Genomic DNA, 15,095 nt, shown 5'->3' on the forward strand with positions numbered 1-15,095 from the left:
GACTCGAGACTGCCATCTCCCAAGGTCGTGCTCCAAGGCGGTTGCACCACGTGGTTCTGGAATTCGGTCCGACCGCTTATGACAGCGGACACCGCGCAACCTTCCAGCAACTCCTCTGGCAGACTATCAACAAGTCTCTCGACTTTGACTATCCCACCTCTACCCATACTCATCACCCCCACTTCACGCATTCGCAATGGCAGACGCAAGGAAAAAGCAGCTCGCTTTTAACATGTGGGTGGCGAGTGTCGTGCAGTGAGACTCACAGCCCAGCATCGACTTCCTCCGTACCTCGTCAGAGGACGGCACGGTCAAGGAGGATGACAAGGAGAGCATGGAGGTCGCAAGTGAGATTGCAGCAGGGGCCACTTGCACGTACAACGCACTGACGCCCCACAGTCCAGTGCATTGCCGAGTCGTTTGGCGTGGACCCAGACTCGACCGAGGACCAGGCGGCGTACTCGATCAAGCCGGCCAGCCTGCTCAACCTGCTCGACGTGCTCGCCAAGACGCGGAGCAAGACGACCGGCGCTGCGGCTGCCCCCGCGCCCGCCGCTGCCGCTGCGTCGTCGGCGCCCTCTGGCGACGACAAGCAGAAGGCCGAGGCGCTCAAGGCCGAGGGCAACGCTCTCATGTCCAAGAAGCAGCACCAGGCCGCGATTGACAAGTACACCGAGGCGATCAAGCTCGACCCCAACCCCGTCTTCTACTCGAACCGTGCGGCGGCGTGGGGCGCGCTCGGCAAGCACGAGCAGGCGGCCGAGGACGCCGAGCGCGCCATCGACCTCGACCCCAGCTTCTCCAAGGGCTACTCGCGCCTCGCGTACGTCGCTGCCGCGGAGCCGTGCTAACACCCCGCAGCCACGCCCAGTTCTCGCTCGGCAACTACCAGAAGGCGGTCGACGCCTACGAGGACGGCCTTAAGATTGACCCCTCCAACGCCAACATGAAGGCGTCGCTCGCGACCGCCAAGACCCGCCTCGCCGAGCAGGCCCCCTCGTCTTCCGACCTGCGCGATGCTGCGCCCAGCGCCGGCGCCGGCGCCGGTGGCATGCCCGACCTCTCGTCGCTCGCCAGCATGCTCGGCGGTGCTGGTGGCGGTGGCGGCGGCGGCATGCCCGACATTGCTGCCATGATGCGCAACCCCCAGATGATGGCCATGTGAGTTGTTGAGGTATCGGCCCCTGGCCACAGCTGACGCGTACAGGGCTCAGCAGATGATGTCGAACGGAGGACTGGAGCGCCTCATGGCCAACCCCCAGCTCCGCCAGATGGCCGAGAACATGCAGGGTGGTGGCGGCATGCCCGACTTCAACGCTCTCGCTTCCGACCCCGCCATGCGCGACCTGTGAGTCCACGACGCGGCTGACACAGCCTCGACCGCATGCTGACTCCCCTAGTGCCCAGCAGTTCATGGGCGGCGGTGGCCAGGGACGATAGACGATTCTCGTAACGTAGCACTTTAGTAGTAGTCTGTGAGCGCGGCGGCTATGCATCAGGATGGCTTCGCATCCGCTCAGCTCGTCAGACACATCTACATGACGTTGCCATGTACAGAGGGTATACACAAATAACACACATTGGGGCACCAGAATGCTCAGTGGCGCGCACTTCAATCAGAGTCGTTGTCCAAGTCGGAAAGGTCCACATATGTCGTCTTCTTTGCTGCTGCAGCGCGGCCGGCTCGGGCTGTTACTCGAGGAGGCGGCGCCACCACAACATCAGAGTCACTCTGGTCGAAATCAGACTCGTCCTTCTTGGCCTTGCCCTTCGCAGGTGCTGCTTTCTTGGGGGCCGCCTTCGCAGCTGGCTTGGATGCCGGCTTCTTGGCCTTTGAAGATGAGCCGAGGAGATCAAGATCGTCATCAGAGCCTGCCTTCTTGAGCACCCTCTTCTTCGGCGCAGGCTTGGGCTTCGGCTTGGCTAGGATCTCATCGTCCGAGTCGCTTGGTAGGTCGACGGGCTTCGGGGCAGACTTAGAGCTGGACGCTGCTGACACAGGCTTTGACGAGACCGCTGAGGCTACTGGGGCGGTGAAGACTATGACGCTGTCAGCAGGGAACAACCCGACATTGACCAACACTTACCGTCGTCATCAGAGTCGTCAATGTCGATCGTGACCGGCTTGGCTTTAGGTTTGGCTGTCCGGCCTGCAGCCGTCTTCTTTGCGGGTGGCTTGTCGTCAAAGTCCGAACTGTCTGAAATATTTGTGCTGTCACGCTTCCCAGGCGAAGAGACTGCGGAAGGGAGAACCGACGTCGCAACGGACGCCGTCGTCGTTGGCGCGAGTGACGTTGCAGCCGTGGAGGCAGCGGCTGAAGCTTTCGCTGCCGGTGCCTTCGGCTTCGCCGGAGCACGACGCTTAGGCTCCTTCTTGACGATAAACTCATCGTCAGAGTCATCTGTTTCCTCGCCCTTGGCGCGCTTGCGGGCCTTGGTCGCATTCTTCGCCGCAGCCTTCGACTTGGGCTTGGTGAGCTTCTCCATGGCTTCGTCCAGCTCGAGGGAACGCTACAAATGTCAGCCCCAGTTTCCACCCGACCACGATCAAACATACCTCCCACTCAACGAGGAAGCTGTCCAGGTCCTGAGTCCAGATGTCTTGAGGGCTAAGCTTGAGAAGCTCGATGAGCTCCGCCTCCTTCACATCGCGCTCCGCCAGAAGCTTGTTGACCTGGAAGACGAATTAGCTGAGTTCACACTGTGACCACGGCGAGCCTACCTTCTCAGTTGTCAAGCTCCAAATGGCCATGCCCAGCAGATAGTCGTAATCGTTGTCGGATCCCTGGTCCTCGTCCTCCTCGAGAGCCTCTTCATTCTCTCCTGCAGACGAGGCGGACTTTCCGCCCTTGGGGAATGGACGGAACTTGAGCTCACGAAGCTCCTTGACGATGACGGCCTTCTTCTTGTTCGACACGACCAGCTCCTTCTTGATGATCATCTGGACGAAGCGGGCCTGGTTGGAGAGGCGCTCAAACTGCTTGTTGAGCTCATCGGCCAAATGTTGCTGTCGTTGTGAGCAATAGGTCACTAGATCCCTACGACACCTACCTTGCGAAGGCCGTAGTACTCGAGGCGCTTCGGGTAGTAGTCCGTCATGATCTCCTCTGGCGAGCTGTACTTCTTGATCTTGCCGTGGAGGTCGAAGCAAACCATGTTGTTGGTGCTGATGGTCGTTGACAACTTGAAGTACTTCTCAAAGCCCTCGTCTTCGGCGGCCTTCATGGCAGCCTCAGACTTCATCTGCAGCTTAAAGTGGACACGGCGATCCGTGTGATGCTCCTCGTAGTCCTAGCAGGGTTTTAGCCACGCCTCCAGCTGCGTTGTGGGGTACTGACCTTGATAGTATTGGGGACCTTGTCCGTTCCAGCCGTCATGGTCTCAACCATTTCCTTGAAGTCCTGGGTCCACTTGCGGACCGGGAGCTCAGTGATTTCGACAGTCGTGTCGCCGGTCTTGGTGGCAATGCCACTGACCTTGTACTTGCTGCCCTCTACCTTTTCAATTGATCCCTATTCCCCCTCATTAGCCTGGGAGCAATGGGGTGTTCAAGACAACTCACGTTGAAGCCACGGAACCACGGCTGCATCTCCACAAGCTCCTCGCCCTTCATCAGACGCTTCAGGTTGTCGACGATATCCACAGGGTTGTAGTTGGGGATGGAGGTACTCCAACCAGTGCCGATACCGTCCGCACCGTTGATGAGAACCATAGGAACGGTGGGCAAGTAGAACTCGGGTTCGATGTGGTGGCCATCTTCCACCAAGTAGTTAAGAAGCGCGTCATCCGAGGGGTGGTAGACAGCTCGAGTCATGCGCGAGATGCTCGTGAAAATGTAACGAGGGCTAGCCGCGTCCTTTCCACCTTGCATACGAGTGCCGAATTGACCGTTCGGCTCGAGAAGGTTGATGTTGTTGCTGCCCACGAAACTCTGCGCCAGACTGATGATAGTCGAGTGCAAGCTCTGTTCGCCGTGGTGGTACTCGGTGTTCTCGGCGACGTAACCAGACAGCTGCGACACCTTGATCTCCTTGACAAGGTTGCGCTTGAAACAGGCAAAGAGCACCTTGCGCTGACCTGGCTTGAGTCCGTCGGCAACCGAGGGGATCGAACGGATGTTGTCGGCCATGGAGAACAGGATGAGCTCCTTGTTGACGAAGTCGGAAATCGGGATCTGCTTAATATCATGGTCAAGGTAGGTGCCGGGCTGCGGTTGTTAGCAAAGATAGACTCGTTGACCTGCCTTGAACTGGCGCAGCCACTCTTTGCGGTCGTCGGCCTTTTTCTTGTTGAAGGCCATGTCGATGAGGGCCTGGTCCTCGGGTTTGATCGGGTCGAAAGACAAGCGATGCTTGTCCAGGTCGGCAAAGTATTTAACAGCATCCTTGGTCTCGTTGGAACCAAGACCCTATTGACAGTCAGCTGGGACATCCAGAACACGGTACGGTTCACTTGCCTTGAGGTACTTGCTGTCCCAACCACGACCGCCATTGTTCTGCTCCTTCCACTCTTCGTACTGCGGCATCGTGTAGAAGGCGAGGTCTTGCTTCCCCTTCTTCACCTTGACGATTGGCGTGATAAACTCCACCAGGAAGTTGGGGAGGCGGAGCAGAGACGGGTAGAACCTGTCAAGGAAGTTGATGATGAGGCCCTTGATATGGGAACCGTCATGATCCTAGAAGATAGTCAGCGGGCAGAGCTTGGGGCGGAGTTCACTCACCTGATCGGTCATGATCATCAGCTGGCCGTATCGCAAGCTGTCGACGCTCTGGTAAACTTGGTTGTGCTTGAGACCAAGAATCTTCTTCAGGTTCTCAATCTCAACGTTCTTCATGATCTGGTCGTGGCTGGCATCGCGAACGTTCAACAGCTTTCCGCGCAGAGGGAAGACACCGAACGCGTCACGGCCATCCTGCGTCGCACTGAGAGCGGAAACCGCAAGGGTCTTGGCCGAGTCACCTTCGGTAAGGATGAGAGTACACTTGTCGGCCCTGCGGCTACCGGCCCAGTTTGCGTCGTCCAACTTGGTGATTCCGCCAACGCTGCGCGAGTTAGAATTGGACGAGGTGGGGGACTTACCGAGAACGCTTGGAGCCATCAGTCTTCTTGAGAGCCTGCTCCTGCTTGAATCGCGCGTAGCTCAGCACGTTGTCGATGATGCTAGTCTTGGAAACCTTCTTGATGAAGTCCTCAGACAGGTCACACTTGCTACCAAAGGCAGAGCTCTTCAAGGTGAGAGTCTCTTTGGTCTGAGAGTCGAATGACGGGTTCTCGATGAGGGAGTTGATGAACAGCCACATGTGGTTCTTGAGCTGGAAGGGTTTGAGGTTCGTCTTGCTCTTCTTCATGGTGGCTGAAGCCAGGCTGCGAATGGTTAGCCCTCACTACGGGCGGAAGCTCCACCCACAGCTTGTTGGCCAGCTGCGTGGCAATCATGTCGACGTGGGTACCACCCTTGGTCGTAGCGATAGAGTTGGTGAACGAGACCTGCTTGAACTCGCCATCCGAGACGGCGAACGCAACCTCCCAGCGCTTTCCTGCCGCCTCGTACACGACAGTAGGCTTGGCAGGGGCGATGCCGCCCTCTCCTTGAGCGGCAGAGTCTGCGGCGAGGTACATCTCAACGTACTGGGCGAGTTAGCACTGCTGATGTGAGGATCCCAAGAAAGACGCACCTGCTTGAAGCCCTTGATCTTCAAGCGCTCGCCGTTGAGGAACACCTTGATGTCCTTGACGGTGCCGGCGATATCATACACACGCTTGAGGAGCAGCGCGTAGGTGTCGTCGTCGATCTTGGTCATGCCGAAACGAGCCAAGTCTGGGGTGAATGTGATCTTGGTCCACTCTTCGCCCTTCTTGTTCTCGAGGATCTGCAACAGTCAGCCAGCACGACGACGCAAACCTCGTTAAACTTGCCTTCGGTGCCGCCTTCTTCGCCATGTTGTTGGAGAACACCTGCTTGTACTTCTTGCTATTGACCTTGTCGGCGGTCTCGACAACTGATACTGTTAGCTCCGTCGTCGGCGTCCCGTCTCCTCTCACTAAACTCGAGCGAGTAGATGTTGGTGAGCTTTGCACCGTAACCATTACGACCACCGGTAAGCTTCTTCTGGTCGTCATCGTAGTTGCTTGATGTCAAACTGCCAGGTGTCAGCACTACCACCAGTGGACCACAACTCACAGGTGCCCGAAGATGAGCTCGGGGATCATGATGCCTTCCTTGGAGTGGATCTCAACCGGAATACCCTTGCCATTGTTCCAAACGGAGATCTGGTTCTTCTCGCGGTCAATCTCGACCTTGATTGAGTCTTGTGTGGGGTCGTTGGTCTGCGGCCACAGTCAGCATGATGCGCTACGAAGTGAACCTGTAGCATACCTTGTTGTCAGCAGCGTTGACGAGGATCTCGTCAAAGATCTTGAAGAACCCGGGAACGTAGGTGATGGGGCTTCGAAAGTCAGACGCGGAGCGGACGCCACCATCACTTCATCACATACCGGTTCTCCATCATCTTGGTCTCGGAGTTGAAGACCCACATGGGCTGCGTTACTGGCTCGACGGAGCCAATGTACGTATCGGGACGCTTGAGAATGTGCTCCAGTTGTGAGAGCTAAGGACCAAACATTAGCGGCTTCCTCGCACCACTTTGGGTAACGGCCAACCTTTTGGTACATCTCACTGGCCGACTTCTTGGTGGGCTTTGGAAGATCGTCATCCTCATCATCATTCTGTGCGGGGGCCTTGGTCTTCATGGGTGTCGAGTTGACGCTCGAGACATCATCCTCGGTGATTGAGTCGTTTGGGAGATTCTTCTTGGAGGACAAAGGTGCCTTCTTCGCCGGCGCCTTCTTGGCTGCAGCAGGCTGGAGCATGGTGTGAGCGGTATGAAGGTGGAGCTGGTGACATCACAGTACATACCTTTGGAGCCTTGGGCGCAGCTGCCTTCTTAGCTGGAGCCTTCTTGGCCTTTGTCGGGGCGACAAAGGCGTCTGAGTCGCTGTCGGCTAACCGAAAGTCGGATGCCTCACTGTCGGACATTGTGTATGGCCGTCTGAGAAGCGGTTGGCGGGATGAGATTGGAGTGTGTTGCGCTCTGTGTATGCTTGAATGACCAGAGAAGACGATCTGTCGGGGAAGGGTGAAGGACAAGAGAGCCTGCTTGTGTAGCAAGGTCTTGAGCATAAACAAGAAAGCAACAAACAAGGCCGACTGATGTCTTTGTTGACATTCCAAAGAACACTCACGAGACGGGGTGGGAGAGTAGGGTGGGGCGTCCCAATTAATGACGTGGGATTGAATTAATTAATCTGGGGGGTGCTGATAAATCTGAATCCGTTACCGGTGACGAGGAGCTTCGCGTCGATGCCACGCGCGCGTCAGTGCACGTACCTGAGCCAAATGGACATTGCTGGAATCTCCGCCGAGCTGGCTGCGTTGTTGCTGCGTGTCGTCGTCGTCGACCGGTCAGTGTGCAGTGAGCGGCCTGCGTGCGTCGCTAACTGAGCAGCACCGCTCTCGCCGTCATTGAAGTCGACGTCTCACATCACACCCACTTCACTGTCTCTGTTGCCCTTTGACTCTCATCAACTTGAACTTGCCGTCTACGACCGCCCTACAAGGGCCTTATACCACCAATCACCATGTCGCGGCACAACGACCCGTTTGACGACAATAACCCCTTCGACGACATCTTGGCACCCCAGCCACGCCCAGCCGTCTCATCACACCTCGACCAAGACCTCTTGGATGGCCCAGCAAGCCATTCATCAGGCCACACTCGTGGTGGACAGACCGCAGCTAGCACATCTCGCGATGGCCGACAAGGTTACGCTTTGGATCCATTCTTTGACGAGTAAGATCTAGCCGGTCGGTCGGCGCCTCGCTGATGCCTCCTCAGCGATGATGACTTTGGGCCACCCACTCAATCGTCAGGAGGGTACATGGCCTCGACTTCCCGCGGCACTGGCAACGGATTCGGGGTGTCAAACGCATCCCTCTTCGACGCTGACAGGCCGTTTGCGGGCGAAGGCGTCGCCCCAGCCGGACACCATTCGGCCAAGAAGGACGACTTGTTCGATGATGAAGACGGGCCTGCAGCCTACTCATTTTCAGCGCCAACAGCAAGCCCTTATGCTGGCCGCTATCGTCGCAGTCGGTGGGCAAGGTTCAAGGAGGACTACCTCACCGACGTCGACTGGACTTTTGGTCTCAACGCAATGCTTGGCCGGAAAGACAAGTTCGACGGAGTCCCACGCGAAGTGATGATGAACGACCCCGAGGGGAACAGGGTAAAGGGGTACGAAGGCAACTCGGTCACGACGGGAAAGTATGGCCCCATTACCTTCTTGCCAAAGTTCCTCTTCTGTACGTCGCTGTGGTGATTACTTGGGCTGACAGCAACAGCCGAGTTCTCGCGGTCCGCCAACTTGTTCTTCCTGTTCACTGCCTGTATCCAGCAGGTGCCGGGTGTGTCACCGACTGGACGCTGGACAACGATCGTCCCTCTCGGTGTTGTCCTCATCGCTTCGGGGTTTAAGGAGATCAAGGAAGACCTCGTGCGTACCTCACGTCCCTCGCTGCAGCTGACTTGTTTGCAGAAACGACACGCGTCAGATCGCTCGCTCAACAACAGTCGGGCCATGGTCTTGGTGGGACAACAGTTTGAGGCGCGGGCATGGCGGAGGATCCGAGTGGGAGACATTCTCCGTTTGGAGTCGGACGACTTCATCCCTGCCGACATGGTCCTGCTCAGCAGCAGCGAACCCGAAGGTTTGGCCTATGTTGAAACCGCCAATCTGGACGGCGAGACAAATCTCAAGATTAAGCAGGCCAACCCCGCAACGGCTGGTCTCACCACCCCTCAAGCCGCAGCCATGCTCCGCGGTCACTTGCTCTCTGAGGCTCCCAACTCTTCGCTCTACACCTACGATGGAACCTTCCATGTCGCTTCGGCTCAGCCTGGCTCAGCTCCTACAAAGATTCCTGTGGGACCAAACCAGATGCTGCTCCGCGGGGCTCAGCTTCGAAACACTGGTTGGGTTTACGGTATCGTTGTGAACGGTGGCCATCAGACAAAGCTTATGCGTAACGCAACGTGAGTGGTTCGGCCACGGTGGACGACAGTACTAACGTACATTAGGACGGCCCCGGTCAAGCGCACTGCTGTTGAGAGACAGGTCAACAAACAGATCCTGTTCCTGTTCATCCTGCTCATCATTCTGTCTCTGGTGTCAACCATTGGCAACGTCATTCGGACTGTAAGTCGCAGTCGTGTAAACATGCTAACAAACCCCAGTGGTTCTTCTCGAAGCAAGATTGGTACCTTGGGCTCGGTGACGGCATGCCCAACAAAGCGCGCCAGTTCGTTGAGAACATCCTCACCTTCATCATTCTCTACAACAACTTGATCCCGATCTCGCTTATCATGACGATGGAGGTTGTCAAGTTCCAGCAAGCGTCATTCATCAACTCGGATCTCGACATGTACTATGCGCCAACAGACACCCCCGCACTTTGCCGCACGTCTTCTCTTGTGGAGGAGCTGGGCCAAATCGCATACATCTTCTCGGACAAGACTGGAACCCTCACTTGCAACGAAATGGAGTTCCGGGAGTGCTCGATTTTCGGCACACCGTACGCGCAGGTCGTGGACGACAACAAGAGAGAACAGGGTCAAAAGACGTTTGACGTCTTGCGTCAACGCGCGCTGGAGAACAACGAGGAGGGGGCCGTGATTCGCGAGTTCCTCACCCTCCTTGCTGTCTGCCACACAGTCATCCCGGAGGAGAAGAACGGCAAGATGGTCTACCAGGCTTCCAGCCCTGATGAGGCTGCTCTTGTTTCAGGTGCTGAACTGCTAGGCTACCGCTTCCACGTATGTCGGAGTGATCACAATGTGGGCATGTGCTGACACTTTTCAGACTCGCAAGCCAAAGTCAGTCTTCATCGATGTCAACGGACGCCAGGAGGAATGGGAGATTCTCAATGTCTGCGAATTCAACTCGTCTCGCAAGAGGATGTCGACCGTTGTTCGTGGCCCCGATGGGCGAATCAAGCTGTACACCAAGGGCGCGGACACCGTCATCTACGAGCGACTTGCCCCCAAGCAGGAGTTTGCCGAGCCTACCCTCGTCAACCTCGAAGACTACGCCACTGAAGGTCTCCGCACACTCTGTCTTGCCTATCGCGACGTTCCTGAGGAGGAGTACCGCGAGTGGTCCGCCCTCTACGACAACGCTGCTGCCCAACTATCCGGCCGTGCCGAAGCCCTTGACAAGGTTGCCGAGATCATTGAGCAAAACCTGCAGCTGCTGGGTGCCACTGCCATTGAGGACAGGCTTCAGGACGGTGTTCCCGACACGATCCACACGCTGCAGCAGGCAGGCATCAAGGTCTGGATTCTCACAGGTGACCGCCAAGAAACGGCCATCAACATCGGCCTCTCCTGCCGTCTCATCTCAGAGTCCATGAACCTGGTCATCATCAACACGGAAACCCAACTGGAGACGTCCGAGCTCTTGAACAAGCGCCTCTTCGCCATCCGAAACCAGAGGTTGGGTGGCGATGTCGAGGAGCTTGCCCTCGTCATTGATGGAAGGAGTCTGACGTATGCCCTTGAGAAGGAGTGCTCGGAGGTGTTCCTCGAACTAGCTGTCATGTGCAAGGTATGTTGGTTCTGTTGATCTTCGCTGACAAGCGCAGGCTGTCATCTGTTGCCGTGTCTCGCCTCTCCAGAAGGCACTTGTGGTTAAGCTTGTGAAGAAGAGCACTACGGCGCCCCTCCTGGCCATCGGCGACGGTGCCAACGACGTCAGCATGATTCAAGCCGCACACGTCGGCGTCGGTATCTCGGGTGTTGAGGGCTTGCAAGCTGCCCGATCTGCCGATGTGGCCATCTCGCAGTTCCGCTTCCTCAGGAAGCTCCTGCTTGTCCACGGCTCTTGGAGTTACCAGCGCTTGTCGAAGCTCATCTTGTACTCGTTCTACAAGAACATCACGTTCGCGCTGTGTTTGTTCTGGGTGAGTGGGACAACCGACACAGACAGAATACGTGCTGACCACTCCCCAGTACTCATGGGTCAATGACTTCTCTGGTCAAATCTCGTTCGAAGGATGGACCATGACCTTCTACAACGTCGTCTTCACGATCCTTCCTCCTCTTGTCATCGGCATCTTCGACCAATTTGTCAGCGCTCGTATGCTGGACCGGTACCCGCAGCTCTACCAGCTTGGCCAGAACAACTACTTCTTCACCCCCGTCACCTTCTTCTACTGGGTTGGAAACGCTATCTACCACAGTGTGGTAAGTGGTCGCTGCTCGGTGCTCTTGGTATCAAGGCTGATCACTCCAGCTCCTCTTTGCTTTCTCGTGCATCGTCTTCTACGCGGACCTCATTGCCGCCGACGGCAAGAACAGTGGCCTCTGGGTCTGGGGAACGATGCTGTACCTGGCGGTTCTGCTTACGGTCCTCGGCAAGGCTGCCCTCATCTCAGAGTGGGTCTAGGGTTAAACGGGTGGGCTGTATTGCTAACGCACCGCGCAGCGTCTGGACAAAGTACACGATCGCAGCCATTCCCGGCTCCTTCATCTTCACCATGATCGCGCTCCCCTTGTATGCCTTCATTGCGCCACTGCTCAACTTCTCCCTCGAGTACAAGGGCATTGTCTCTCGCCTCTGGGCGGACGTGGTGTTCTACTTCGTCCTCATCCTCTTCCCCATCATCTGCCTCTTGCGTGACTATGTCTGGAAGTACTACCGCCGCACCTACCACCCGGCGCCGTACCACATTGTCCAGGAGATCCAGAAGTTCAACCTGTCCGACTACCGCCCGCGCCAGGAACAGTGCGTAGACATTTGCGTGCTTTGTGACCAAGCTGACCATCTCCAGGTTCCAAAAGGCCATCAAGAAGGTGCGAGCTACCCAGCGCATGCGTCGCCAGCGTGGCTTCGCTTTCAGTCAAACCGAAAACCAGACTCAGGACCAGACGCGTCTCATCCGAGCATACGACACATCCGTCGCCCGACCCTCAGGTCTGTAGTAATGCAATTGCGCACATCGCGTTGTCTATGTACGCGACCACATAGAGATCCGAGTGATCACCACTCTTATGCATTTGCGGATTCAGGCATAAGCTCGGGGCTCCAGGTCGTCTCTAGCTGGAGCTGGGGGCACGTCGCATGGAAGGCCCACAGCCTGCGGTTAGCTGGGCGATGCTGACACGGCAACCCACGTCGATATCAAACTGGGCCCATGGAATGTCGTTCTGCAACGCGCTGCCGGCGCTCGTGGACGAGGCAGTGGAAGCGTGGGCGTAGCGCAGGTCGTCTCCGGGCGGGCCACGGAACAATGCGACACGGACTGTTCGATCCGTCGTCCATGTCTCGCCTGGAGTCATCAGCGGCAGCTCGCATGTGGCATATCTCACCGAGCTGAGGCATCAGAACAGCTCTCTCCCCTGTTTCGAAGGTAGCAGGCTTGTTAGCCGCCGTGAGTAGCTTCGTGGCGAGCTGATTGGTGACGAGAACCTGCTGGTATGAGCGGGGGGCGGGGCATGGAAGACGTACCGCGCAGCCGTGTACTGTTGCTATCTTGCCCAGAACCTGCTTGACGCTGCGGCATTAGAACGACGTCGACCAGATCACCCACAGCTCCATCAAACGCTTTCGTGCGCTTATCTCCATCGTTGGCTGGCGGAAATGGAAGCTGAGCGTGTCGATGACGACAAGTTTTACCTGGCCGTCAGCAATGACTGACGAAAATCACAGAACAGCATCACACCTTGGGATGCTCTTCGATCCAGGTTTCCAGCGTGTGCAGGAGCGAGACCATCTGGACCTGGGTGGCCACTCTGATGAGGTGTATGCCGTCGACGGCATCTCGCAGCTCTTGGTAATCAGCGGTGCCCAGGTATCCGCACTCACTAGCCGTGTCCGTGACAACTGTCCTCGCCGCGCGCAGTATTCTCCCCGGCGTAATCGACCCCTCCGTGTCTCGCGTCAGCGGAGGGTTAAAGATGCCGCCTCACCAACTATGACAACTTCTGGCGGCTCGACTGGCTCGTCCACGGTCCCTTCCAGCAGGCGCGCACTGAGCGCGACAGCAACCGCCACCGAGCTCTTGCCTCCCCCCGGGGGCGAGGACACCTCGAGCACCATGCCAGGCGCGATCGGCCCGGCGAGGGGCACGGCGGCGCGCTGCTTGCCCTTGAGGTTGAGGCCGTGGTCCGGGGGCGCGAGGCGGGGCGGGGCGAAGTGCGCGAGGAGCTCGTCCAGCGCGACGGAGAGGGTGGAGAAGCGGATCCTCGAGAGCGGGCGGAGGAGCTCGGACGCGGTCGACGAGTGGACCTGTGACGCGCCTAGGACTGGATCGAGGGCCTCCGGCGGGGCTCGGGAGGGGCCAGCTGCGCGTTAGGAGAGAGAGGGGGATGGCGCTCACCTGCTGATGTCTCGGCCTGGCGCAGGATATCCTCTGCCTGGGGCACGCCGATGCTGAGCTCTGGGGGGCCGTTAGTGCCTCTCGCGCCTGCCGCGCTCACCGACGGCGAGATCGGCCGCGTTAGTCCCCTGCAGGTCCTCGACCGTCTTGTACCCGTTGTCCTGGAGCGCCACTTTGAGAAAGTGGCTTGGGGTCAGAGCTGCACATGCGGGCGGCTTACGGTAGTGGGAGCTCCGCTATTGGCCTTTGTTCTGACATGGTGGTGCTGGAGAGGTTGAGATTGCTTTCTGAGCCGCGAGTTGCGTCACTTTTTGTTTACATCGATGCCCCTCCACTTTGCGAGTAGGGACATTTTGATTCCGCAATCGCCATGCGGATTTCACGTGCATTTGCTCCCGTCTCACCTTCGTCAGCGTCAGCGCCGCGCGTCCATCGAATCCACTGACGAAACGACGACTGCCAGTGAACAAGCACTCGACCACCTCGCTCGTCTCTCAACCTCCATCGACGTCGCTGCATCCCTTTGCCGCAACCATCGTCTAGCATAGGCCGACACGCTCGACCTCGCGCACAGCAAGCCCCTCCCGCCCCCCACAAGCTCTTCAATCAGCCTCGGGCTCTGCACCTCCTCCTCATCACTCTCCCATCATGGTACGTCATTCCCTCGAGCTGTCATCCTGGCACTTCCAGTCCCCTCCCCCCGCCGCGCTGACACCTCACAGTCGATTATGGAGTATAACGGTGGCTCGGTCGTCGCCATGGTTGGAAAGGACTGCGTCGCCATCGCTTCCGACCTCCGTCTCGGTGCCCAGGCGACGAGTATCGCGGCCAACTTTGACAAGGTGGGTTGGGGCCATGGGGCGCTGCGACGTCAATCAGTGCTGACCGTGCCAGGTGTTCCCCGTCAACGACACTCTCTACATGGGCCTCCCTGGCCTCGCGACCGACGTCTACACATTGTGCGTATCTCGAGAGCCGCCCCAACACCACAGCTGACACGCCATCTAGGCGCGAGCAGCTGCGCTTCCGCGTCAACATGTACCGCATGAAGGAGGAGCGCGAGATCACGCCCCAGACCTTCACCCACCTCGTGTCGAGCACCCTCTACGAGAAGCGCTGGGGACCATACTTCATCGAGCCCGTTATCGCCGGTATCGCGCCCGCAAGCCCCTCCAACCCCAACCCCAAGCCTTTCATCTCGACCATGGACACGTGAGTGCAAGGGAGCGTGAGCTTCATGCAGCTGCTGACCACTACGCAGCATTGGATGTATCACCACCCCCAAGGACTTTGCTGTCGCCGGCACCGCAACCGACAAGCTGTACGGTGCTGCCGAGGGACTGTGGGAGGAGAATCTCGTGCGTGTACTGGCGCTTTCAACATGCTGACGTGCTAGGAGCCCGAGGACCTCTTCGAGACCATCTCGCAGACCCTCCTGAACGCCGTTGACCGCGACGCTCTCAGTGGTTGGGGAGCTGTTGTCCACGTCATGTGAGTGTGGCCTAGGTGGCTGCTGGCATGCGCTGACAGTACACAGTACGAAGGACAAGGTCATTACGCGGACGCTCCGCTCAAGGATGGACTGAGCGGCGGCCAGATACATCGTCATTGTTAGAAGGAGAAGTGCCGAGGCACTTGGCAGCAGTCATGCATGTAGTCA

The 15,095-nt window shown here is 57.8% G+C and overlaps 5 protein-coding genes across 5 annotated transcripts; 3 read left to right on the forward strand and 2 right to left on the reverse strand.

Annotated features, from left to right (window-relative positions):
- Positions 1 to 196: 196 nt before the first annotated feature.
- sgt2 (Small glutamine-rich tetratricopeptide repeat-containing protein 2) lies at positions 197 to 1,440 on the forward strand (the record flags this gene model as incomplete). Its single annotated transcript, XM_069350976.1, has 6 exons — positions 197 to 234; positions 274 to 347; positions 400 to 823; positions 862 to 1,161; positions 1,208 to 1,348; positions 1,401 to 1,440. 6 exons carry the CDS (start codon positions 197 to 199, stop codon positions 1,438 to 1,440), a joined length of 1,017 nt encoding a protein of 338 aa, XP_069211362.1.
- A 172-nt stretch (positions 1,441 to 1,612) lies between these two features.
- Positions 1,613 to 7,036, reverse strand: TOP2 (DNA topoisomerase 2; the record flags this gene model as incomplete). The annotated part of the gene is made up of 20 exons (XM_069350977.1): positions 1,613 to 2,040; positions 2,088 to 2,511; positions 2,558 to 2,674; positions 2,723 to 3,007; positions 3,052 to 3,291; positions 3,339 to 3,512; positions 3,563 to 4,174; positions 4,232 to 4,408; positions 4,457 to 4,675; positions 4,721 to 5,042; positions 5,080 to 5,364; positions 5,408 to 5,628; positions 5,676 to 5,870; positions 5,917 to 5,999; positions 6,043 to 6,140; positions 6,182 to 6,327; positions 6,377 to 6,446; positions 6,496 to 6,608; positions 6,661 to 6,861; positions 6,917 to 7,036. 20 exons carry the CDS (start codon positions 7,034 to 7,036, stop codon positions 1,613 to 1,615), a joined length of 4,530 nt encoding a protein of 1,509 aa, XP_069211363.1.
- A 602-nt stretch (positions 7,037 to 7,638) lies between these two features.
- On the forward strand, positions 7,639 to 12,038 carry DRS2 (aminophospholipid translocase; the record flags this gene model as incomplete). The annotated part of the gene is made up of 12 exons (XM_069350978.1): positions 7,639 to 7,850; positions 7,896 to 8,362; positions 8,402 to 8,553; positions 8,596 to 9,092; positions 9,138 to 9,255; positions 9,294 to 9,872; positions 9,919 to 10,662; positions 10,700 to 11,017; positions 11,067 to 11,300; positions 11,350 to 11,492; positions 11,542 to 11,841; positions 11,888 to 12,038. 12 exons carry the CDS (start codon positions 7,639 to 7,641, stop codon positions 12,036 to 12,038), a joined length of 3,915 nt encoding a protein of 1,304 aa, XP_069211364.1.
- Positions 12,039 to 12,121: 83 nt separating this feature from the next.
- Q8F55_002377 (uncharacterized protein) lies at positions 12,122 to 13,693 on the reverse strand (the record flags this gene model as incomplete). The annotated part of the gene is made up of 11 exons (XM_069350979.1): positions 12,122 to 12,193; positions 12,231 to 12,385; positions 12,426 to 12,528; positions 12,565 to 12,610; positions 12,647 to 12,732; positions 12,779 to 12,885; positions 12,922 to 12,990; positions 13,026 to 13,400; positions 13,436 to 13,495; positions 13,536 to 13,621; positions 13,656 to 13,693. 11 exons carry the CDS (start codon positions 13,691 to 13,693, stop codon positions 12,122 to 12,124), a joined length of 1,197 nt encoding a protein of 398 aa, XP_069211365.1.
- Positions 13,694 to 14,083: 390 nt separating this feature from the next.
- PUP3 (proteasome core particle subunit beta 3) lies at positions 14,084 to 15,021 on the forward strand (the record flags this gene model as incomplete). Its single annotated transcript, XM_069350980.1, has 7 exons — positions 14,084 to 14,086; positions 14,158 to 14,277; positions 14,330 to 14,394; positions 14,444 to 14,647; positions 14,697 to 14,793; positions 14,832 to 14,926; positions 14,973 to 15,021. The coding sequence occupies 7 exons, from the start codon at positions 14,084 to 14,086 to the stop codon at positions 15,019 to 15,021; spliced, it is 633 nt and encodes a 210-aa protein (XP_069211366.1).
- Between the last annotated feature and the right edge of the window lie 74 nt (positions 15,022 to 15,095).

This window comes from Vanrija albida (genome assembly GCF_041260175.1).
Source record: "Vanrija albida strain AlHP1 chromosome Unknown contig_2, whole genome shotgun sequence".
Lineage (NCBI taxonomy): Eukaryota > Fungi > Basidiomycota > Tremellomycetes > Trichosporonales > Trichosporonaceae > Vanrija > Vanrija albida.